General features: G+C 39.1%; 1 protein-coding gene across 3 annotated transcripts in view; it reads right to left on the bottom strand.

The window, feature by feature from the left end:
• The window catches only part of ZNF385D (zinc finger protein 385D), a 448,489-nt gene extending 425,000 nt beyond the window's left edge, over nt 1–23,489 (bottom strand). The window contains exons 1-2 of one of the 3 annotated variants that reach the window (XM_033008523.2): nt 23,348–23,489; nt 22,497–22,563 (exon numbers count right to left, since the gene is read on the bottom strand). In XM_033008523.2, coding sequence (XP_032864414.1) covers nt 22,497–22,554 — 58 coding nt within the window. In that variant the 5' untranslated portion in view covers nt 22,555–22,563; nt 23,348–23,489. Of the gene's footprint in view, nt 1–21,756; nt 21,938–22,346; nt 22,380–22,496; nt 22,564–23,347 lie in introns of those variants that run through there. The other 2 variants (XM_033008524.2, XM_042801718.1) reach the window with 2 other exon arrangements.
• Between the last annotated feature and the right edge of the window lie 1,859 nt (nt 23,490–25,348).

Here is a 25,348-nt window from a genome sequence, read left to right as displayed (position 1 = left end):
AATCATGTAATTTACAACAGGAAAGTAAACAACAGTGATTTCTACCTCATGATCCTGAACAGCCCTGGCAATTGCTAATGGGGGGAGATTCACTTTAAGGTTCAAATCACATTTCAGTTGACAGTGAACTGAACCTTTAATTCTTTGTTTTCTGTTCAATAACTTCATTCTACTTCAGAGATGTTTCATAGTTTTTGTTAATAATTAGCACACTCCTTGGTAGACACTAAACACTGATAGAATTAAGTCCCAAAAGTTGTAGTTCTTAGTTTTTTAAATAGGTCAAACAACCTGAAAGAGTTTAGTGCATTTCACCTCTTTATATTTTCAAGCTTTGCCACAAAAAGATCATTATTTTTTTTGTTTTGAAAACAAACATAAAGCCCAACAAAAAAGCCCAAACAAATCTTGCATTATCAACTCTCTAAGAAAAATATTTGTTCTTGAATTCAACATTCCAGCCACATCCATCTTAATCAGACATACAGATCATGTCTGTTCATTAACTAAACAATCACAACTAGCAAAGTCAGCTGTAATGCACAAATATGCAAGGTTACAATTTCAAAATATTTTCCTCTGAATTTTATCCAGTTTTTACTCAAAGGTGCTAATTCACTGACAATTTGTGACAGTAAACCCATACACTAGATTTTCTAAAAAGCAAACGGACAGTTACCACACATTCATTTAAAATTTAGAAGGATAATTTTACTTAAGAAGCTACATATATACCTAAGTATCTCAGGTGCATAGCAAAAAAATACAGAAAGAGTGTAAGGGAAATAATTTGTGTTAAGATATTCAATGACACAGATTATATCTGTAAAAGACTTTGCCTTTTCTTACCACATAGATTTCTTCAAAATCTGCAGATTACTATACATCAACTTTCAATACAGCCTATAAAACATGAAAGCCTTTTCCACCCAGCAGTGGGGTGCTCAGATGAAACTCAGACTTGGGACGAAATTGAAGATTTCAGCGTAGTACTCAACTAGTAATCTCCATTTTTGCAAAGCAATACCATTCCAATGTACCTCCCAATGTTGATCATCATTAAGGCAGTAAATTAGTTTCTGTTCCTCACTGTTATGCAGTTTCATTGTGTTTTATGAACTAGGAAATGATTACAAGAACAAGGAGGAACTCTGTGAGAGGTAAGAATCAAAAAGTGTATTTTCCAAAACTTTTCCTAGACCAACTTCATCAGTCATCAATACTTTGAGGCTTGATCAGCCGGAACGGGTTTGTTGGTCAAATTAACATCCTAAAGCTGTGAGACTGTCTGTGGTAACTTAACTTAAAACAAAACCTCCTGCGGAAAATGTCTTCAATGAAATTATTTTCAGTGCTACTCCATCAACATGAGAGCTGTTTCTTAACTTTGTGCTAAGCTTGGTCATTGCCATCTGGAAATTCACCACTTCAGTTGCTGCTGATATGCAGCTAACTAGTTTTGTTCTGATACATCAATTCACATAGCCAATCTCACAGAAGCAACAGCCACCTGCTTGCAATTTCCAGTTTTGTTTGAACACTAACTTTATTCATCAGTTTCCTCCATGAACTTCTGTGGTCAACAAGAGAAATGAGGTCTTGGTCTTTCACAGTGCTTTTCACAGACTGGCTAAATAGCATGTATTAACATGGAAGAAGGTGGCAGTGAGGTCATTTAGGCCAGGCTCTTTGGAAACTCAGCTCTGCTTACTCCAGTGAAAGAGAATTAGTTACTTGTAAGACTGAAGCAACTAGTAACGTGTAAGGAAATAAACCAGAGGTGAGAAGGCTGGATGCTTGTGAGCAATAGCTGTGTCTGTCATACATGTCTGCTGTGTTTTGCTCATCCCCTGTGCAGTTATATCCAAGATCCCCTTTAATGGATTAAGGGGCAAAGCTAAAGAGCTTTTATGGATGCTACAAGCAATGAAAAAGGGTGTTTCTAAAAGGTAGTCCAGATGGTAGGTGAATCTGGGTCAGCTGCATCATATGCTCCCACTTGAAATCTACAGGATAGAAGGTAGGAAAAATTATTCCTTACTGTAAGAAAGAAAATGAATGCTCTGTCTTTGCATAAACAAGTAATTAGGAATTGATGTTATTATGAGGAAGCTGCATTTCAGAGAGATAGTTTTACCATGTTTTTCATGATAAAAAGTTTATTAATTGAATATAAGCAACAAAAACTAAAACCGCAACAGAGCTGTAGCGGAACATGCCTGAAGTTCTGACTGCTTGTATGTTACTGTCAATCATGAAGGTAAATTCTCCCTTTTCCAGGTGGTAAAATGCTGCAGGACAGATGTGATAGTTCAGTGGTCTCTAATTGGCCTCCTGTCCTCATCACAGCACACAGTGCTTAGTTTTCTAGGGATGTTCATTATCAGTAGTACTGTCTCCTGAAGAGTTGCTTATTTCTGTGTTTGTCCAGATGCCCTTCCTGCACGACCTTGACTTTTCCAGGTGCTTCCCCAAGCTAATCTGCTTTCCTGGCCTTCTGCTGGCATTTACTCTAGAGATCAAAACCAAATCTTCTCTGCCCCTCTTTCACACCTTACAGAGATATCGCAGATCCTCAGCAGCTATTTATTTTCCATAATGGCTATGCTACCCTGAACTATTTAAAAGACACTCTACACAAAACTATTGTTTTAGTACAAGTCTCCATATCAACATCAATAAATTGTGCATGTATTCTTCCTGCCTTTTGGTACCAGAATGACATTCCTATCTCATCTCACCTTGGGTGATCATAAGCCTTTCTGTACAGATCCCTTGCACAATAGCTGACATGTTCTGGATTGGAAGAGTGGGTAATAGAGCCAGTAATACAATGTACAACTACATAGACTCTAAGCATGTTTCCCTGAGGCATGCCTTCAATGGCTTAAATTGCAAAGGATTAAAAAAAAAAAAAAAAAAAGGTGATATGGCAGCAGGGGAAGGAAAACATGGCATAAACACTGCCTAGTGCTGTTGCCCTGTTTGAAGCTACAGGAGAGTGATTTGTCACCTAATGTTGTACACCTGAAGCAGTCCAAGCGACTCAAACTGCTGGATGACAATCCTGCATTTTCTTCTTAACCACACATTCCCATTCCTTTTGTGGCACACATATGACAACGGCATGAACCGTTTCAGCCTACCAGACCAGCAGAAAAACAGGACACCTTACATCCTAAGAGAGCATCTTCATCTATCACTTCAGCTGTTCTCCACTCACCCTTTTTGAAAGATCTCCAGTGCTGGGTGGGGGTCCCAGTACTGATCAAGCTCACCTTGGTGCCCATTTTTGGTTTTGTTCCCACCTGCTCCAAACTGCAAATTATCCCACCCCTGCTTATTGTTTCAGTCATCCCTGGAAAACTTCACTTTTTAATGGAAGTGCAGGGAACAAATTCTAAGCTTGCTCTCCTCTGTGCCTAGGGACTAGGGATGCCCACTCACCCCACCATCTTTATGGGAATGACTTACAACAGTGCCAGAGACTATGCATAACAGACATGTTTGAGCTCCTTTCAGCAGTACATCTAGCACCAGGCAATAGGAGAAGACGCTTGACCTAAATCTGCCTTTAGAACATGATGGACTCACTGCATCCAAGACACAGATGTTTCAAAGCAATGTAGGAGCATGGCACATTCATCACATCAGCCTGCTTTTGGACCTGCTCTTCATCAAACATTATAGGCACCAAGGCAGCTTGTATTCCTACAGTACACCCAAGACTTAGCTTAGCCCTTGCCTGTTTCGAGGCAGCCCCGGTCCTTTTCTGCATTTCTGCATTCATGCTTCCAGCTATGCCAGGAATTTTGCATTTCAGTGTTCACATTGTTGGGACACCTTTCCTCACTTTGAAGAGAGAGTCTAGGACCCCTGGACTACTGTAGATGTAAACACAGGTAAAACAGAAGTAACAAAGTATGGCAATTTAAAAATTCCAGCTGCATTAACTCCACATGAATTATAATAGCAAGGGACCCAAACTGGCTGTGTACCAGCATTGAAATGGTGAATAACATCGGGAGAAATAAAGGGCACACACACAAACTACTTCAGGTATAAAGCTATCTCAGTCTGGGGGAAGAACAAGACTGTCTGGAATGGGAGTGTTGTTCTGCATACAAAGCATCCACTGAAAATAGGTTCTAGAAGACAGTTAGTCTACTCCCAGGCTGGATTACTTTGAAATAAAAAGGAAAATGTTTTTAATATATACACACACACACACATATATATATATATTTTTTTCTTTCATCAAATCCAATTGTGTATGGAATTTAAATACTTTATATACTAAAATAAAAAGTTATGCAGAGAAAACATAGCTTTTTAAAGAAGGTCTTAAGAAAATTTAGTTCATTCATAGTTAAAGACAGGGGTCTAAATAAGACCCTAAAATATGGCTTCTTCAATTCACTGCTGAATTTCTCTGCAATTAAATTTAATTGGAGTAAAAAGGGAAATTCAATGCATGTTCATGTGTTGTATCAGCATTCTTTTTTCAAATGCTGATACAATGTGGTAATTTAATTTTTAAAACTTAGTACTACACAAGATCTACACAAATCCCACAAAGCACTATCAAACACACAATACATTAAAGACAAAAAATAATGCATTTATTCCCTTAGTCATAGTATCCTTGACTGCTACATCTAAGAACATTAGGCAACAGTGTCAGACAGAAGTGTATTTCTGATTTTCATCCATCTTTATAAGTCACTTTCTTTCTAATGCTTCCTATTACTCTAAGGTTTTTTTTTTTTTAGTCAATATATATGAGAAGTTGTAATTAGAGGGAGAAATGATAGCAATGTATACTAACACTGCCATCATTTGCTATCAGGAAGACCCCATTATTTTCAGCTGCTTTGCCAAACTTTACTTGCAATGACATTTTTTGTTGTTTGATGTCTGTCCCAAAAGGAATTTTGAGGGGAACATGGCTAAAGAGTTTTTGGAAAAATTGGGCTAGGGAAACATACTGTGTGCCCATAAAATAGAAAAAGATTACTGGATACGAATGGCTTAGAAGACAGAAAGAAGGCTAAGAAAATACAGGGAGCAAGTGTGAATGTTAAGGAGCCTGGGACTGCCTGGAAAAGGAAATTTGGACTGAGAATCAAGAAAAGCAGAACTAAGAGGCTGAGATATAGTCATAAAAGATTGGAATTAATTATTCTCATGTGTTGCCAGATGTATGGTAGTGGCATGGACTGCAAAAGGCTACTGCAGGCAATAAAGCATCCAGTTCCTCTAACCCACTGACAGTCCCTGTGCTGTACTACTATCTAGCTTTCAAGTAATGTGAGTAGTCACACCCTGTCACCCAGGAAACTGCCATTTTAACCATGTCCATCTGTCTGTTAGGTAGCTCTGCTACCAATTTTACTGTGCTGTAGCTTCCTGTGTCTCTGAAGACCCTGCTAGCAAACACCAAGGTGGCCAGTCTTTACACCAGTGCTTGTTTTGGGGAATTCCCAGAAATATCACAGTGTACCTAACATTGCTCTGTTTCCACAAAGTTTTAGAACCAGACATCATTAGGATTTCTTCTGATCTTTCTTTGTTTTCCCATAAATGCTACCTTCCCTTTCATCCTTTGATTTAGACACAAGCACTGCCTGGCATGCCCCAAAGAGTTGATACCATCCAATATCACAGTTTTCTTCTGCCTCTTCCCTGACCTTTCGTTTCCTTGCAACAAGAACATTACCAGCACCAATTTCGACATCTAAGAGTTCTCCCAGTGCCTGGTTCTATTTCCTCTAAAACATCCCAAACAACAGGCTAGCTCCAAAGACATTCTTATTTAGTGATATCTTCTGACAGATAACAAAAAGTTCTAGGTGCAGCCCAACTATCTGTGTGCTGGAACTGTGTTTCTGGACTCACAGGGGAAAGAGGGAAAAAGAAACAAAACAAAACAAACAACAACAAAATCAAATCCACACACAGCCCTTTCAGCCTGGACTGATCAGTTGCTATATCCTTGATCTTTCATGAGAACTGGGAGTCACTATTCATTCCCTACTAGCTCTGTGTTAACTGGCTTTTTGAAAGATTCAGGTCTTCTAAGATTTTCTGTCTTTTTATAGACATTACTAAAACAAGTAGCTCTTTCAGTGAGTTGACCTTCACATTGGAAAGCTGCCTTCACTGTTTTCCTTCAGATAAATACAAATCAGGTAAATTTCACAGAGGTACAAACCTGCAACAGTTTCATTGTATCAATTACATATCTCACAAATCACCATATTTCTACTTGGAGAACTGTAAGTTTCCATAGGCAGGGTATAGATACCAGAAGACTTTCAGTTCAGGATTCTCATTTGCTTCCTGGCTTCAAGTAAGAGAAAATTAAAACAGCACCTCTCTCTACTGTTTTATTCTGTTTGTGATTAGGACATTTGTCAAATACCTTTTTCAACTGTTGAACTGGAATAATCATTATTGCTGACCATCATATATCATTCTCTTCTTTGCTTTCTTTAACCAGCTGAATACTTCATCTTCTCCACATCTCTCTCTAAATCCACTATACTTTGTGCAAGCTCAATAGTAGAACACCCTTTATCTGAAAATAAAACCTTCTGCATGAGGCTTTGCTGTCCTACTGTTTCGTCTCCTCCTTAATCATACTCTTTGCTATTGCCCTCCTCACCCCTGCTATAATATTTCATATTTCATCATTCAAAAATATTTCACACTTGTAAAATTAAGTAGTTTACTCAAGAAGGTATTGATGAGCAATTTTGCAAAGTGCCAACAACATTCAAGCTCTATGCACGCAGATTTGGCCAGATGCTAGCTTTCTCTGGTATATGCATCTTTCTCCACACTCAAAACCCTACTAAATTGCCTTAGTAAATTCCTTGGATACCTGTTCCCATTTCTCACATGCAAATAGCCACTGTGCAGACATTGCCTATACACCCCTATATGTTCAGATCATTAAACACAGCTCCTCACTCAAGGCCAGGAAACCACCTATAACCAGTTGGAAGAGTCAGGTAAAACTGTGTCCTCTCATAAAGAGTTTATCATACTCTTTTCCGTAACAGGCTATATATTCTTATATATCAGTACACAATTTATATATTTATATAGCATAAGTTAAATATAAATAAGTAATATTTTATATAAAATTCATGTTTTGATGGGAATGATACTGTTTTCACTAATCCCTCAAAAAATCTCAGGCAATTCACTTTCAGTTCACACAATCTTTATCATCTTTCACCTAAAGTTGCAGGCTTTATAATTCTAAACTAATTAAAGGCCAACCCACATGCTGGCACAAACAACAATGGTTATCACTTTTGCCTGAATGCTGAATTATTTGCAACTCATTCTCATTTGTTGAACTCCATGTCAGCTTTGTCTTTGTCCATACACATTGCAATTCCCTCCTATCAGAAGTTTCTCTTCTGGCTCATGGTCAGTTGGACACTATCATGTGCTGGTAGGACCAGCTCAGTCCAAGTATTCACCTTCAGTGACTGCCATATGAGGTGTTTTACACCTGTTTCAAATAACTTGGCTGTCAAGGCATACAAAATTAATTCTAAGTGCAGAAGAAGAAATAGGCTCTCTGAAGTTGAAAAGCATTGACAAGGAAATTGTAATGCTCATTTACTGCATGCAACTTTTCAATATCTTTCTCAAAGTTCTGCAATAGCATATCCAGTGAGAACCCTAAAGGCAGGTAGGATGAAACAGTCAGAAACACTGACCCAAACAAAAAAGGTATTTACTATTTGCCAGTAATGGGCACTAAGAAAAAACCTGAAGAATTTCACACACATGAAAAACCCCACAAATGTCTTTAAGAAAATCAAATTAAGGGCTATATCTTAGCAGCAGATAATTATATAAATATATAAAATAGAAGAGACTGTAGGGTGTCAGATGGAAATTTGTATAAGCAGGTGGCAGGAACACCAAATCCTAAAAAGGAAAGTCAAGAGGTTAAGCAGGAGGGGAAACCACATTTAAAATCTTGCCTTTGACAGTGATGCTCAGATTTAACTGAGGTTATGGGGACTAAGTAAAGGGGGGAAGAATTTTGGCAAAGACATGGAAATTAGTGTATCATGAAAAGAAGAGTGAGAGAAAGAGACAAAATATTGGTAGGGTATTTAGAGTCTTTCCTGTCCCAAGATTGATAAGAGAAAGGTTTGTGGCAGACAGACTACAATGGGATAATGCCAGACGTATAAATAAGAATATAAAAAGTAAAGGGAAGACAAAGAGGTAAAAAATATTCAAGAAAAAAAAAAAAACTTTAATAAAATGAAAAAGGACTGTTAACATCTAGTTTGGACAAAACCATTTTATTCCATAGGTACAGATTGCGTTTAACACAAACTGGTTATATGTTTAACTTTGCATATGCCCCTAGACTTTTACACTCTGAATATTCTTACTATATTAATTTGTGGCAAAACCTGTGCTTTAAGATTTTACAGAGGATGGCTTAAAAAGCAAAGAGAAAGGATATTTCCTTTTTGATGGGAAGTAAAATAGTTGCAGAAGTTACACACCTAACATAAGTATAAAAAACAGTGAAAACTACAAAACAAAACACCCATGAACAGGGTTTTGCTAAATACAGATATTAAACATATTTTCATTCACTTAACTGTAAGTGTTTTATTGACAGTATTAAAGCAATGGCTTTATTCAGGAATCAAAATGATCACAGACACATCAGAATTCTATTATTTCAGGTCTTACTTGAAATCAGTATGTTACCAACCTCTGGGAAAACAGAATACTTAATCAAGTTGACATAAAACTGCTTTCCAAAACATTCAGAGGCAAGTCAATAAATAAGCCTTTTTCTTGCCTTTTCCATAGGAAAGGAAAAAAAAAAAAAAGGCTTACTTGTAAACAGATGCACCTGAAAATGGCCTGAAACCAGGCAGCTTTAAGCTTGAAAGTTATTCACACCTCACAAATAAAATTATACCTCACCAGAGGAGTGAGAGGAGAAATGACAGTTCTATCTTGTTATAGTCTTTCACATCTAGATATTTACTGCCTTCCTATCTCTGTCAAATCTGATTATAAACCAGGGATCAGAAAGCAGGAGATTGAAGGCTCATCTCAGAAGATGGAACAAACGTAATTGATGAAAACTGCCCATATTGTGTCAGTTCTACAGAAACCGGTCATCCAGATGGAGGGACTATTGGAATTACAGTTACGAGCGCTCTCACTCTCTCTGACTTTGAAATGTAAATGAAAACTGCTGGAATTGTCAAAGTGCCAACTTTTTATATACATATATTGTGGGAGTCTCCTCACATTAACAAGCTTTCTGGAGCACAGGATCAGTGTTATATTAAATAGAGATCCATGCTGATCTTTGGGCTTTCTCTGTTATTACTGGAGAATTTTTCCTCCATAGGCATTATATGCATTCAATCTCTATTCTGTAAGAAAAGGAAGTACTTATTGCTATGCATTCTGTTAGGACACATATTGAAGGTGCTACAGAAGCACTAAGGTCATTTGAGCATTTATCTACATGAAGCTGCTTTAGAGAAGCCACAGCCTAAAAGAAAGAACTGGCCAGCTGTAAAAGCAGTACGAAAGCCTAGAAATAGAAGGTTATGTACATAATCTCTATCGGATAGATGGTTGAAGGGTTAAAGAGTGAGATTTTATTGCTAGGGAAGAAAACAGAATGTGGGGATTTTTTTATGTTGCCTTTCCCACTGCTACCCAGCTAAAGAAATGACAGTCCACTTTTTCAGTTGCCACAATGTGATTTGCATTTGCCAATTACTTTTTACTGGTTTTACAGTTTAGCAACCACCTATGTTTTGAACATGAGATGATGCAAGTTGAAAATGGTTATCCTTCAATTACCTGATGCTCTCAAAAACCATGATCTTTCTGAGCATGTATAAATATATTACAGAATAGCAAGTAGTTTTAACCTCTATAAGAAAACAAAATTACGTTTGAAGTCTCCCCTTCCAAGAGCAACACCTCAGGGAGGATGCAGACACACACATAGGCACTCCATACAGTACCTAATTCCAATTTGAGAGCTACGTGGGCCCAAATCCATGCCTGTTCCTTCATGCACATGAGCAGGTGCGAGCATATTCAGGGCACTGTCTCCTGTAGCACACAAGAGTCTCTCCCAGAAATGTGCTGGGTGTAGGAGTAGTGGATCATCAGGACAGAGCAAGTTTAATTTCATTCTCTGTGAACTGCAAATGCAATTTCTCTTGCTGCATCCTGGGAAAAGTACATCAGCAAAACTATCCTCCCACAGTGGATTTACTAAAGTGATTTTTTAAAAATGAATGGAAAGAGAGGAAAAGAAATCCTATGCAGAATAAAACTCCCCTGCTTATACATTTTTTCAATTATACTGTCTAAAATGGAAGTTCCACTCTGACATTTTAAAATAATTTATTTTCTTTCAGCTAACAGTAAAGATAAAAAGTTTTTTTGGGAAAAAAAAAATATCACTGCACAGAAAGTCAGAATAATCACTCTCCCTGTCCTCTCCATCCTCCCACATTTTCCTTTTCTTTGCTTTTATTGCCTACATTCTTCACCTGAAGTCAAACCCTCTGTTTATGGCTTCATAGTGGTTGCTGTGGAGGTGATAATGCACAAAGCCAAAAGTGATGAGTTCAAATTTGGAACGAGCAGCAGTATTTCATGAAATCTGTCTGAAGTAGTAGGGGATTTAAAACAAACAAACAAACAAACAAAACAAAACATAGAAAAAACAGATGTATATTGAAAATAAGTAAATTAACTTCTTAAATGACTGTTTGCCATCGACTTTCATTATCACAACTGGTTTTAGATATGTTACTCCAATGGTTGTAAAGGCTAAATGCTAAACTACACATATGGAAACAAGCACACAACATGAGCAGACAGCTGCTAACACAGATGGCAGCAGAGCTCCTAGCCACGCTCCTCAGTAGTGCCTGCTGTGATTGCTATCTTCTGCAGCAAAAACATACAAACAGCAAAACATGGTAACACAGACATGGAAGACGCATGCTATGCAGTGCTGCTCTGACAATGAAAGTACTTCATATCACCCTTCATACAGCACATTTCTCTACATCAGATTAAGAATCGGTATATTATGACCAGAGAACACAGACTCCTGAAAAAGCTATTGGTTCATCATAATTCCTTCTACTACACAGATTGGTTTCATACACACCTTCTCGCACATAGACACATTTAAATTGCCATTTGTATCACAAAGTCAGCCACTGCCAAATTTTCACAACTTTTGAAGCAGATACAGTCCTTAATTCTTCCTTACATCAGGAAAATCATAAATTACTTAAATTGACTTAATTAGTTTTTAAACCATGTGTTGCCCCTAACTTTGACACCTGAAGTATTACTAGGAATGTAAGGTCCAAGGAAAACCATCAAACAAAAATTTCTGAATCAGACCTGTACTGACAGAAATGCTTACCCATCTACTTGTTAAAAGTAACACCTGTGAAGAGCAGTAGGACAAAGATAAAATCAGATATCAGATTTAAAAAAAAAAAACACACACACACCAAAAAAAAACAACAACAAACAAACAACAGTGGGGAACAACATAAGCAAGAGAAAAAAATCAAACCTGAGATTAATGGCCACAGAACTCAATGAGAGATCTTATTAAAATATTATTAAGCAAAGAAAGTGATTCCCTAAGCAATCTTTTAACATGAGTGCCTTGAAAGTGCCCATGGCTCAATGCATCCTATCAGATGATTGCAGAAGCATTTACAAATTAATTATACCAAATAGCTGAATTTAGTAGGATATGCAAGACAATGGCTGTTAACACCAAAAATTATAATGTGCTTCCTTGGAAAGAAAAACAGTACTCTTCTATACCAATAAAATATATTGCCCGCAAGGCTGTACATGGTCAGGCTGTGTTGCATGCCAATTTCTTACACAGGAACATAATTGGAAAACAGTGAAATTCACTGATAGGTTTGTACACAAGGAGGTGTAAGGAAATAAAGATGAAACAGAGCTGCAGCTTCTTCAGCAGGGTCCTTAAGCCAGACACAGAGGACACCCAGAGAAACCCGCCCACCCTGCTGTCAGGGTGGCACGTGGAGCCTCAGAGCCAGCACCCATGCTACCACCCCAAAGCTGGGACCCAGAGAGCACTGGGAGTCCAGACCCAACAGGACCATCAGGGAGGCAGGCTCCTTGCCAAAAGAAGTCAGAGACAGACCCCAGAAAGTTTGTGAAAAGTTCCTGATGCTCACAAATGTGTTCAGTGAGTGTCGGGCCTGTAGCTACAGGGCTGCAATGCAGTTACGGCTTCCTTGCTCTTGGCTGCAGAGCTCAAGAAGTTCACTTGGAGCTCACTGAAATGCAGAATCTCTGGTTCATGGACAATTTTTTTTTTTTTTTTTTTAATCTGATTTGAACTAGAGGAGTGGATGATTCATAGGAAAACACTGAGCTTACAGATTTGTGGGCAACTACCCGGCAAGTCCAGGGCCAAGAGGCCCATAAGGTTTCTACTAACAGAACCTAGTGAAATGGTCTCTACTACAGAGCACAGTGCAGAAATCCAGGCAGACAACACTTAAATAGATCCAACACTAGTTCTCTTCCTCCAACACCACTGAAGAGAGGCACACCAGAGATCGGTGGTCTTACTCTAGAAGAGAGTAAAAGGTAGACATTCATACTGAGTCTAGACATCTAAGTCAAGTCTGATGCATACAGGATACAAGCTCAGCATATTTAAGGAAGAGACAAATCAGAACAGAGTAGTCTGAGGACTGAAGCCCTCAGCTTCAAAAAAAAGCTCTTCAACACAAAAAAAAAAAAAAACAAAACAAAAAACCAACAACAACAAAAAAAAAAATCAAAACAAACAGCAAAGCATTATCTTCCAGACTCTTTCCATAATGACCAGAGACCTCTGTGCTATAACTACGCTGGAACATTTCAAGACCCTTCTTGTCACAAAATTTTACCTACACTTCTGATTTATGCAATGGATAGTTGCAGGGCCAGATACCTTGCAGTCTTCTGTATTTCTCAAAAAGTTACTACATTTCTAGGTGCACTCTGATAAGGGACTGCAAGCCTAGGAATAGTTATCACTCATTTTTGTTCAGAGCACCATACATATAAACAAATTATTGGCTTTCCATGGTATCTTTTCTGGAATATCCTAAAATGATGCAGTTTGCACTATGTTTTATAAGTGATACTTCAGATAATTGGTGGAATCACTTTAGCACCACTTACCCTTGGCCTGATTTCTAGGAAGATGGGGCCATTATCTAGAACTCCCACTTTTCCAAAGTTTTCAGGCTCAATTATGAATTTCGACTTGTGAAAAAGTAACCAGTTGCCAGAGTCTGTGCATTCTCCTTCCTTGGTTGTTTTCAAGATTTGTAAGACTGGACTGAAGAAAGCCCTGAGCAACCTGATCTGGTCTCACAGCTGACACAGAACAGGAGATCAGACTAGAGATCTTCCTTAGGACCCTTCCAACCTGAATTATGCTATGCATTCCTCAGGTTTCCACTAGATATGCTGAATATAATCAGGACTTAATGGATTTAAATACTTTAACTCGATTTATTAAAAAAAAAGAAAAAATCAAAACACAGTCATATACTATTATCATACCATAGCAATACAAAATTTTGCAACTTTCCTTTTTTTACACTGAGAATTTAGTAGAGTTTCAGTTTGCAGAATACAGAAGTTATTGGTTAAAACTGTTCATCTACCACCAAACTGGCACGATGGTGTTACAGGAATAAGATAGGGAAAAAAAGCTAGCCGTGATCCAGGATGCCTCTCCAGATTTATCCTCCCTGCAATGGAACAACTTATCAAAACTATGAAGAACTCTGAGAAACATTCAGGTGGCACCTAACCATCACTTCTCTGAGATCATTTGTCCACTTCAGTCCCTGGAACAAGTGGCAAAACAGAATTCAAAAAGCCTAGAAAATAAGCTCACCAACTGATATGATGCATACAGCAAGCAGCTACCTCCCACAAAATCAAGTCATTCCAAGATCAGAATCTCACTCCAGTCACTACACTTTCGCTAGGTGATCTGTTTCCCACATTTACATTCGCAATATAGTCCTCTCCCAAAAAGTAGAGTAACTGAGGTGGGACTAGCTTTTCAGCCTTGATATTAAAAAACAAAGACTATACATACAAAAAAAAAAAAAAAAAAAACAAAAAAAACAAAAAAAACTAAGACATGCTCCTGTTCCGATCAAACCAGTACCACTTCTCAGTGAAAAATAACAAGACATCATACTGTTGCACAATGAATAAAACCAGTGATAAATTCTTTTTTTGCTCCACTAGAATTTGCCTTGGTAGGCTAAAGGCTGCACCCAGCTGTACCATTAACAGAAACAACTGACCATCCCTCAGGCTACTTCAGTGTTAACTGAAATCAACACCTGGACTGGGAGCATCCTGCCATAGAGAATCTACAGAAGTCCAATGTCATCCAGACTGGAAAAAGACCGTGTTTCCCTAAATCATTTCTTGTGTTCTAAAGACCACCTTCCTTCAGTTTTTAAATGGATTTGCAGACCTGAATATCTCTTGGAATTCCAAATAGCTAGACAGCCAAAAATTCACACCTCTAGCTTAAATTAAAATTGAAGATTGCGTTCCCTTTCCCTCTAATTCAGGCTTGAACATTATAAGCCATATATTAATGATGTCAATACCTGAATATCAGGATATCTTATATTTAAAAATGATGCAGAAGCCCAAAGACATTCTGCCCAGCACAGAATACAGCATCTCATCTGTTTTGTGATCTTGGCTGATGTGAATACATTGCAAGGGTCCCTTGATCTTTCTGCATACAGCTTCTTATTACTGAACCTCCTCTCACTTATCTCCTGAAAAATTTTACTCACACCCACTTCTTGTCTAGCAGGAATCATGACCTCCCACATGAAACCACAGTGTCTATAAGCCAAAAAGATGAAACTGGTGAGGGGACCTGGTTATACTATGCAAATCTACCCAGTGCAACTTCTGGAGAAAGAGTATCTCTTCTCAAACTCCCATTCCTCCCCCTCACTACAAATGCCAGCAGTTTAGACAGCTCTGTAGTTTCAGAGCTTCAGAGTGAGAAGTATTGAACAAAAAACTGGAATGGTTTGTACAGCAAAGCTCAGTGCAGTCATTGACAATAACAAGTCTTTTTTTCTCACCTCTTTCCACAGGCTCTTGGGTTCATTATCACAAACTAACAGTTCTACTTTAATCTGCCTTCAGGAGAAGGTTCTACCCACTAATTCCTACTCCGCATTTCTACTTTTCAATACTTTCCACAGGAATGTGGCATCAACAACACTTAACAAAAAATTGGTCATAGAGAGCACACAAAAATATTCACAGTGCACAAGACAAGATCACAAAGCCATCTTAAAAAGAACACGTATGTTTTACACAATATTTTCATTTTATTTAGTACACATATCCTTCAGTATTTACTTTCTAAATGCAACAAAGTTGTTTTTTTTCATGGAAATAAGAAAGTAATTTCAATGATACTACCACAAAGTAAGTTAAGTCTAAATGTTATTCGATGAGTCAAGGTACAGCCAGTGCAATACCTTTTTAACAAAAGGACATTTATTTGCAAAACACTCTGCTTAAATAGCAACCAGAGTGCTATCTGCAAGCCCACTCATATGGCAAGAGATGTGAAATTGCATTTGCTGGCACAGCCTCCCTGCCACATGGCCCCTTCATTTGCACCATGTCATTTGTCTGCTTTATTAACATTATTAAATTAATCAAAGAATGCCATTATAGTGTTGTTTCACTTTGTATTTAATGCTTCAGTATTTTAACTACTAATAATTTAAAATCCATCAACAAAACAGAACATACCAAACATACAATAACAACATTCCTGGTTTAACTGTTATACGTGTATGTGTATTGCAACTCTGCTATGATTTTGGATGATTGGAAATACTACAGCCCCTACCCGATTTCATATACATGGACACAGAATATGAAAATACTACCCTACAGTTTCATGAGAAAGAGAGACTGAATCCTTAGAGAATAAAAATATTGCAGGTTTTGGGATGGCTTATCCCTTTGCTGCTCAGAACAGTACTGGGTAAAGTCCAGCCCAAATACATATGGAAAAGCAGTCAGAGTTGCCACAGTTCCAATCAATTATTATGGCGACATGATGAAACAAATTCAGTGCATAAACAGACATTCCAACTTTAGTTAATGGACAAGATGATTCATTGTTATAACATGGCAAGGCTAAATGGAAATACAAAGGCAGAGACACTAAACTGAATACTAAGACTGGAAACTTCCAGATGTGAGTATAAAATGCCCCTGAGCCAGGGTTACTCAAAATATAAAATACTTCAGAATGTACTAAAATGAGATAGTTTCTATAGTTCTGTCAGAATAATCATTTCAACTGATTTCACAAATTTAAACAGCAAGAACTAAATGATCAGAAAAGTGTTTCCCCCCCCTGCCCCCCATTTAAAGCACACCTTGAGTTTCCCAGCAAAGTGATTTGTAACCTCTGCCTGATTAAAACTCTGCAAGAAAAAAAGGTCAGAAAAATAAATCGGGCTATGGAATGGAGGAGAAGTCTTTGGTTTCTTGACTACATTTCTGTGCCAAAATTAGATTTAAATGAATATCATAAAACTGTATTTGGAGTCTGCTTCTACAATCTAGATGATGATTTTGTCATTCTATTTTAAATTCACATTTAGAATAATCAATGTATTTGTAGCTCTGATTACTTACTTCTAATTGTGCAAGTTGTAATGCTAGGTTTTATCAGTATCATAAATAACCTCTTCTATGAATTAGGGAGGAAAAGGCACATTTCTGGCCATGAAGGGTATTACCTTTCATACAGTAACACTATTGTAAACTGATTTTAAAACAAAAAAAAATAAATAAATAAAAAAAAAAAATACCCCACACCAATACATATGCAGAATGGAAATTAACTCCTAAGTCACACAAGTTCTTTAAGAAGTGGTACCTATTATGCATATAGCCTAATTAAGATAAGTAAAGAGGTATCAGCTGGTGCTTACATCAAAGAAAAGGCTAGGCAAGTTAAAATGTGTTTGGTAAACCAACACTTCTTGCTCTTCAGGTTAAAGCTTTTACCCATCCATTTGTTTTGAAAGCCATGCCTTCACAGCAAGGGCTGCATTACATGTCAAACTCACACTCACTGATTAGTGAGACCCCAAAAGTGGCTGAGGCATCAAAGCGTTAGTAGATCTAACTAGAAATAACATCAGCGTTCATACTCTCTGAACATATAAGCCAGAAAAATGTTTTAAGATTTAAAGTCTACCTGCAGATTATTCCAGCTGAACAGAGAAAGAGGTTTACTTGCTTCAAGAAGAGAACTTCTATTCTTTTATATTAAGTAGATTTATATATATATATATATATATTATATATATATAAATGCCTACATGAATTTCAGACATTTACTTTTACAAATACTACAATAATCCACAAGTAAAAAAGTGAGGTGTAGAGAACTACGCCTCCAGCAAAACAGAAGATTTGGTTATGACTGCTGCAACATGACCACGAACATTATTTCCCAGGGGACAGAAAAGGAAAAAAGGAACAAGCCAACAGAAAATACTGAAGCACATTCTTGAATATTTCAAGAAGAAATGTGCAAAGATGAGAACATCTGAAACTGGAAAGCTGTAAAGCTCAAGCACAACTTCATTTCCCTACTATCAACTGTGTAATCAGTCAAGTCCAGTATCAATCAGAAGTCGTTAGCATATGTGCATACATTTAAACTTATACAAGAGGAAAACAATGGACAGGTTTGTAGGGTTTTTTCATCTCTCCCCATTCTTCCATCAGTTCAACACAGTTAGAGGAGTCCACTGCTCTGGAGCAATAATATGCTGACTTCTATCCTTACCATGCTACAACCTTTCTGTTACACTCAGATGGAATAAACATCAAACAGAAATGGAGATAACAGGTTTTTTCTTGCGCTGTGATTGCTCTAGACAGCTGAAGAGTACAATTAGTCAGAGGGTCCAGGCGAAAAAGAAGTCTGTGTTGCTACAGCTCACATTTATTTATCCAGCCTACCTGGGCATGATCCAACATATTGGTACAATACCAACCGATTTCATTGCACTGGCTGAAGCATAGAGAACTTCCACTCCCCAGTCTAAAGCTGGCACATTTTGTGAGCAATTAAAAAAATTAACAAACACAAATATATTAAAAAGTAATAATTCTCTATCTAAAATATCACCTATGTGTACACACACACTACTACAGTGTACACCCAGCACTATTTCCTTGTGCTATTTTCACCTGGTAATTGTTTTAATACTAAGGATACAGATCTACTTTTTCACAACAAAACTTTCACATAGCTTTAAAAAGGGATATTAAATACTGTTTTTTCTCCAGAATTTATTTTCAGTGGTGCCAAGTCACTTAAAACATCTTTCTGTTTCACAACTTCTGGTCACAAACTTTCCATATCTATTCCTGAAGGGAGGAAATTTTTTCATATAAGTATTTCAAAGTTTTGTTAAGCATTAGAGTATAATACTGCTTGATTTACACTGTGGTTTCCATTATGCTGCTCCTTAACATCTTCTGCTTAGCGAGTATTTGTAATAGAATTCTGGCTGTAGCCATCCATCTAGGTTTTCAAGCTTGTGGGAGATCTTACAGGTAAGGTGCCAATGCTAACCCAACGTTAAATCATTAAAAATAGGCTTTTTTACAAGACTGCTAATACTCATCATCTTAGCAGGATCTTAACCTTTTTACTGGAGTCTTGACAAAGACTTTGTTTACTGTCTAGACCACAATGAGTGGAAATGCCAATTCTACTTGACATTGCTTTACATGGTATGAAACTACAAAAAGTGTAAAACAAGAACTTCTGCACATGAGATAGGGAAAATTTCATATTCATGTTTTAAAATATTTGAAAACTATGGAAAAGTCTCCATAATTGCTCATATGAAAGGTGAGAAGAATGTCAAAGCTGGCAAATACTTGTAACTTGACTCAGTTAAATGGCAGGTCAGTATGCACCCTGCCAGTTTTGAACCTTAAGTGATGCCCAAGTTAACCTGTCTTAACCCAAACATATACCAAAATATTGTGCGTGGTCTTCCACTGGTGTCAACCATAACAGTGACACTGAGACCCATAGAGCTATGCCACTTTTTACCAACACAGACTGGTGGCCCACAGAAATTGTTTTGCAGCAAAAAGAGAATAGGAAAGAACAACATTACCTCACAAAACTTAAAGTATTTCATACTTTCAATACCTCCCAGTTCTCTTGTGAATAGCTCTCACTTCACTTTGATAACTGTATGCATGCATGTATGAATGAATGAGTCAAACCTTGTAAGTCTGTTTGCCAGTTAAAAACTGCTGACAGCTCTCATACCACAATTTTAAGTGTATCTTACTTATAACCCCTCTAATGCTTTAGTCTAAACACTTTAAGTAAAATTTCCATTCCTGCACGAAGTAGTCAATACTGTCTACAAAAGCCGAAACTGACTTCCATTCTTGGAGAACACGGTGTTTCTATAACTTTGAAACTGTAAGAAGAATACTAAACTTTTATTTTCTCCCAAAAAGTTTCCCTGTAGCACACAATAAGTATTAGGGACATACAAATTAGGTCTAATTTTGTCTTACATTTGGAGCTGTTAAAGGATAGTAAATGACCTGGTAAATAAGTCCAGTGCATCTTGCAAAGACAGTACAGCAGAAAGAGTGATTATCCTTAAAGTACAGTTGAAAACTAATTGGGATGCAAACTGTATGTGCTGCAGAGTAACTTAGTGTTCCATGTTGTTAGAGCAATTACTTAAATAAGAATTTAGTGTCATAGGATACTTTACAAAACATTTATAAGAAGTAATTCTGATACAGACTGAAGCACACCACACCTTTGTTGTTAAGCTAAATTAGAACAAAGTTATAAAATATCACGCTAAATCAACTCATTTATGTTAGAGCTACTTTGATATTTTAAACATGGCAGCATACTGCAGTATTATAAACTCTGCCACAGCTGCATAGCTGTTTCAGTCACAGGTTTTCGGTTTGGCCTGACACCTTACACCACGCAGTCTGTGGGATCAGCTCTGGCTCTTCTCAGGTCAGTGGCAAAATTCCCATCAACTTCACTGCATCCAGGATTTTGGTCTATGTGCCTAGCTGCTATATAACAATCACAAACAACAGGTATATAACTTAAAGGGATCCCACCAACTCCCTTTTTCATGCGAGTTTTTCCCCACTACCAGCATTACACTCAAAATTAATAGGATAAATATTTACAACTATTTTTAAACAACCATTTTGACTCTCTAACTGGATAAAACTTCCTTTTCTATACAGTCATTTATTTTAAAGGGTTTTTGATAACCGTGGACAAAACCTTCACTCGGACTTTCAGTCTGTTTCCTCTTTGCTTTGTGAAAGAGGCACAAACAGGCAAAAGAGAAAAGGAGGTGTGGCACCAAAAACACTCTAGCTCAGAAATATCCCAGTGACAGTTGGTGGGAGAAGCAACTTCTAGTTTTCTTTAATTTTGGACCTGCACTTGAGGGTATTCCTTTCATAATAAGCACCTTCTTCAGAATGCCATCACCTAAGACACCAGGCTCCCTGCCATCCCAACATCTTTATCGTCAAGATTACTGCATGCGCTACAGCGCTCTATCTACTTGTGAAGAGTACAAATCCCTCCTTCAGCCACATTATTCGATCTGGGAAAGGAACAAAGTTACTTTGGGGACTAACATATCCAACAACAAACAAGCACAAATGAAAACAGAACTCAAACTCAACTTAAGCTGTTACTTTATCCTTGAGGGGTTAGGTCAGAGACCTCGGCAAACCCATTTACCCAAACAGGGTGTTTAAAACCCACGGGGAACGCACAGCTAGAACAAATTCTATTAAGATTTCCAGATACTGTGACTGTATCCACGGGCAGTTGCGTTTATTCATCAAAGCAGACAATGGCAACAGCCAAGTGGTACAAGTAAGGAAATTGTACATGACAAATTTGGCTCCAGGTAACCACGTTCACCGCTCAGCACACAACGGGTCACGAACTTGAACACTTGTTTCCAATAGTTTGTGCAACGCCATTCCCTTCTGTGTTTTCAGAGACGGGATCTAATTGTGGAAGAACTGTTCGCGTGCTACCCAGCCTTGGAAGAGAGCATCCATCCCCTCCAAACAAGCAAGGGAGGGACAAGAATACACAGGACGAGTATTTTTAACGGTGCCTCCAGGGCATTAAGACCAGACAGATGCGAGCCAAAAAAGATTTCGAGGACTCTTCCCAGAGCCGCTGGCGTCTGCCAGGTTGCAAACGCTTTCTGCAACAGTCAAAGGAGCCCCTATATCGAAGCAAGATGCCAAAACGCACGCGGACACGGCCCCTCACCCCCGGCCCCGGGACGCGAGGGGGCAGCTCGGCGGAGTTCGGACCCGGGAAGGTGCCCTCCCCTCGCACCCGCCGAAGGGGGAACGGGAAGGGGGATCCCCCCCCCCCTCCCCCCCCCGCCCCGCCCCGCTCCAAAAGGAGCCGAGCGGGTGAAACAAGTCCCGGGGAAGTTGACCTCGGGGGGTACCCCGCACGGACCTCGGGGATCCCCCCCCCCCCCCCCCCGCCCTTACCGTGCGGCGACCGGGGCTTGCCGCCTGCCGGCTTCTCCTTCCTGCCGCCCGCCGCGCTCCGCATCCGCCAGCACGCCGCCCCCCTGCCCAGACAGCCGGCCATGCCGCCGGGGGGGCCCCCGCGCAGCGCCGCGCAGCGCCGAGAGCGCGGGGGCGGCGATGGAGCGCGGGACCCGCTGGCCGGCGGCGGGCGGGAGCAGCGCGGTCCCGGCGGTCCCGCCTCCGCCCGACCCGGTGTCAATCAGCGCGGGAAGAGGGGGGGGGTGTGGAGGGGAGGGGGGGGGGGGGGGATGAGGCGGGCAGAGCGGAGTCCCGGGCAGCACCGCCCGCCCGGCGTAAAGAGCGCGCCGGGGGACGCGGAGCTTGGGCCGTGCCGGGGGGGGGGGGACACGGACAAACGGACGACACAGAGCGTCGGCAGCCCCCTCTTTGTACCGGGAGAGGGGGGGAGCATCAGAGGAGGAGGAGGTGGTGGTGGTGGTGGGCTCCCGGGACCAGGCGGCTCCCACACTTGGGAAACGACAGCCCTCAGCGTAAACCTCCTCCTGCCCGCCAGCGAGCACCTTCGCTGCAAAACGTGTGTACGTTACCTCCTGCCATCAAAATCCTTGGTTCTGCACACTCCTGACTCCATAACGATGAGTAACTCAACCTGAGATTCCCACTTCCCACAAGCCCATGTGTGGTGAGGCAGCAGCCTCCCTCCCTCCCTCCCCTCCGCCGAGCATCCTCTTCCTCACCAGGGTCCCGGTGACTCCCCCGCCGTCGCTTTCCCCACCTTGCTTTGGCATGGGGCATCCGAAGTTGCTGTAAAAGGATCATGAAACACAATATTCTCTGAAATCTTCCTGCTTCTTAAAATCAGGTTTAATGATTAAAAAGTTACAGGCACAGAGATAAAATATTAGCAATTCTCAGGCAAGAAAAAAAGAGTTTGAAATGCAGTTGTAGTCCCCGAGGATTTGGCAGAGCAGTATGTTTCCTAAGTACAAATAATGCGCATAACTTTTATTTTTAATCTCGATAATAAATCCACCTGTATGGCAAATTATAGCAGTAATTGCAACAGCCCTGAAAAGGTATTCCACGGTTGATTTTTCAGTTTTCATATACATGCATAAATATCTATATGCCATCAGCACTTCCCACCAGGCATATCCTTCTTTCTCTCTGGACACTTTGAAATACAGAGAAAATATATGCAGAATTTGCACTGATCAAAAAAATAAAAAAAAGAAAATAAAATTTCCTCCTGTGCCACTATCTTCCATCTCTGTTTCCTTGACTTCAAGAAGTTTGTGGAGAACGATAATTAGGATTCATCATTATCATAACTTCAAAACTTATTCTTTGAAAACTGATTCTGAAACAAGCTGTGCTTTTTTAATTAATTTTTGTTTCTGAGACACTCTCTTTGGCTTTGAAACTCAAACAGCCAAGGTGTCAAGGAGCCATAGCCTATGATGAAACAGCACCATTTTGTCCTCCGGTTAAAAATTATCCACCTTTTTTTCAGCGCTGATCTTCAACAGCCTCTGCTAATCTGTTATCCTGCCCAAGCCCTGAATTCCCCCCAGCCATTCTGCCTCACCTGTGAATTCTGACTCGAAGAAGCGAGTCAGTCCGATATTGCCGTCTGCTGAAGCCGTTGGTGTTTGAACACACTGTTAGGAGAGGTTTTCATCAGCACTGAGCATGATTCATGTGAACAAGGATCGCTGACCTTGACCTGGCATGTACAGATACACCCTGGGGTGATGAATGTAATAGAATAAACAGTTAGATATGACTGCTTATTCCCTCTTGTACTGTTGTTCTTGCCTAACTCTATTGCACTGTAATACAAATAATGAGTCATTTGCTTACCCTCATAATATCACATTTAGAAACCTGCTATTCTTCTCCACTTGAAGGATGTTGAATAAATACATCCCCAAAATGACTGCTTTAAATCACATATATTTCTATCACTTGATCCTGTTTCCATTGTTATTGATAGACTACACAACTGGGTATGTGGTGTATCATGTCACTGCTGTTCTATATGAGGGTGGTTTTTATACTGAATAGTTTTTTGTGAAATGTACTTTTATAATAGTATTTACACAGGGGAGGAGGAAGAAAGAAAAACAAAAGAAAATACATCTGGAAATAGATCTCCTTTCACAAAGAATATGAAATTCCTACATCAATTAGTTGGAATGCAAATTAAGAACAGGGTATAAAAAAGTTTTGTAGAGAGCAATATTTTTAAATCATATAAAAATATATAGCATATGAAACAGGGAATTAGTGAGGAGAAGGAAAAGTCTGCAATAGTTGTATGCAGAATTAATATCCCAGAACAGGTTTAATAAATAGGAAAAAAGCAAAAATTACTTATACCAACCTTACATATTTAAATTTGTCTTTGTTCAAAGAGGTATATTTACAGAAATTTCGACAGCTGAAAAACAACATATTTGCAATCTCTTCTTGAAAGATTGATTTTTCCATGATCAACATTTTATAACTTTCCTTCTTCCTTTTCCCTCCCCCTTTTTTTTGAAGGAGTGAAAGACACAAAAGTCTTCTTAAATACTATTGTATGGTGTAGTATCTGTGATTCAAAGGACCATCACACTTATTCATCATACGATGACAAAAGGTATGCTGGAGAACACGAGCAGCCTCTGTTGAAAAGAAAAGGTACAAATATCCTAAAGTAATAATACTTAAATGTTATATGATACCTCTGTGTATCATACTACCATTCCCTTAACACAGCATTGTAAGTTGGAGGCTAATTTTTGTTTGTTCTTGTTTATGTTTTCTGCTCGTTTAATGTTGACTGTTTTCATGTATTAACTTAGGGGTGTTTTCCCACTGGCAAAGGAGTATTTGGATGTCACATCTCTCTGTTTAACGTGTTTTTTGCATAGATGCATTAAACAGACTGGTGATTCGAATGTGTTCTAAATTTTGATTATACTGAACTGACTTGTTCAGACCTCCACAAATAGGAGTGTTGACATACTGGCTTTTTTGCTTAGGCATCTGTTGTTTGACCTAAGAATAATATGGAAGAATTTCCAGTAGTACCATTTCTCAGTGCTGAAATTACTATACTACCTTCTTTTGGAAAGGGGAATATGCAGTACCGTCTGCCTTGTCAGTCCATCTGAGGATGTGACCTCAAATATTTAAGGCTTCAGCTCAGTCCGTGGTAGCAACCCAGCTCTAATCTAGAAGCTCCACAGCTGTTCTGTCCTTCTCATCTTCTGGTCCAAAACTTGCTGGCAACATCCTTGTAATTTACCATTGACAAGAATTTTCTCTTAGTGTTTTTTGGTACTGAAGATTCCTACCTTCCCCTAACCTGGCCGAAACCAGGAAAGCTAGATGAGGTAGAAAAGCAGTTCACAAAATGACACTGGTTCCTTGCAGAGCACCACTTCATATTTCACATGTGAATCTGTGAAGAATTCCCTCCAGAAGAAGCCTCTATGTTACAATGCATTATGTAAATATGCAAGCGATTTTATACAATCCAGACAGAAACTAATTAACCACAAGCATCTATTTTCTGGGCTAACTTACCTGACTGCAGCTG

The sequence above is a fragment of the Tyto alba genome, unplaced genomic scaffold (assembly GCF_018691265.1).
Source record: "Tyto alba isolate M040663 unplaced genomic scaffold, T.alba_DEE_v4.0 Super-Scaffold_38, whole genome shotgun sequence".
NCBI lineage: Eukaryota > Metazoa > Chordata > Aves > Strigiformes > Tytonidae > Tyto > Tyto alba.
This window is presented reverse-complemented; position numbering and strand designations above follow the sequence as displayed.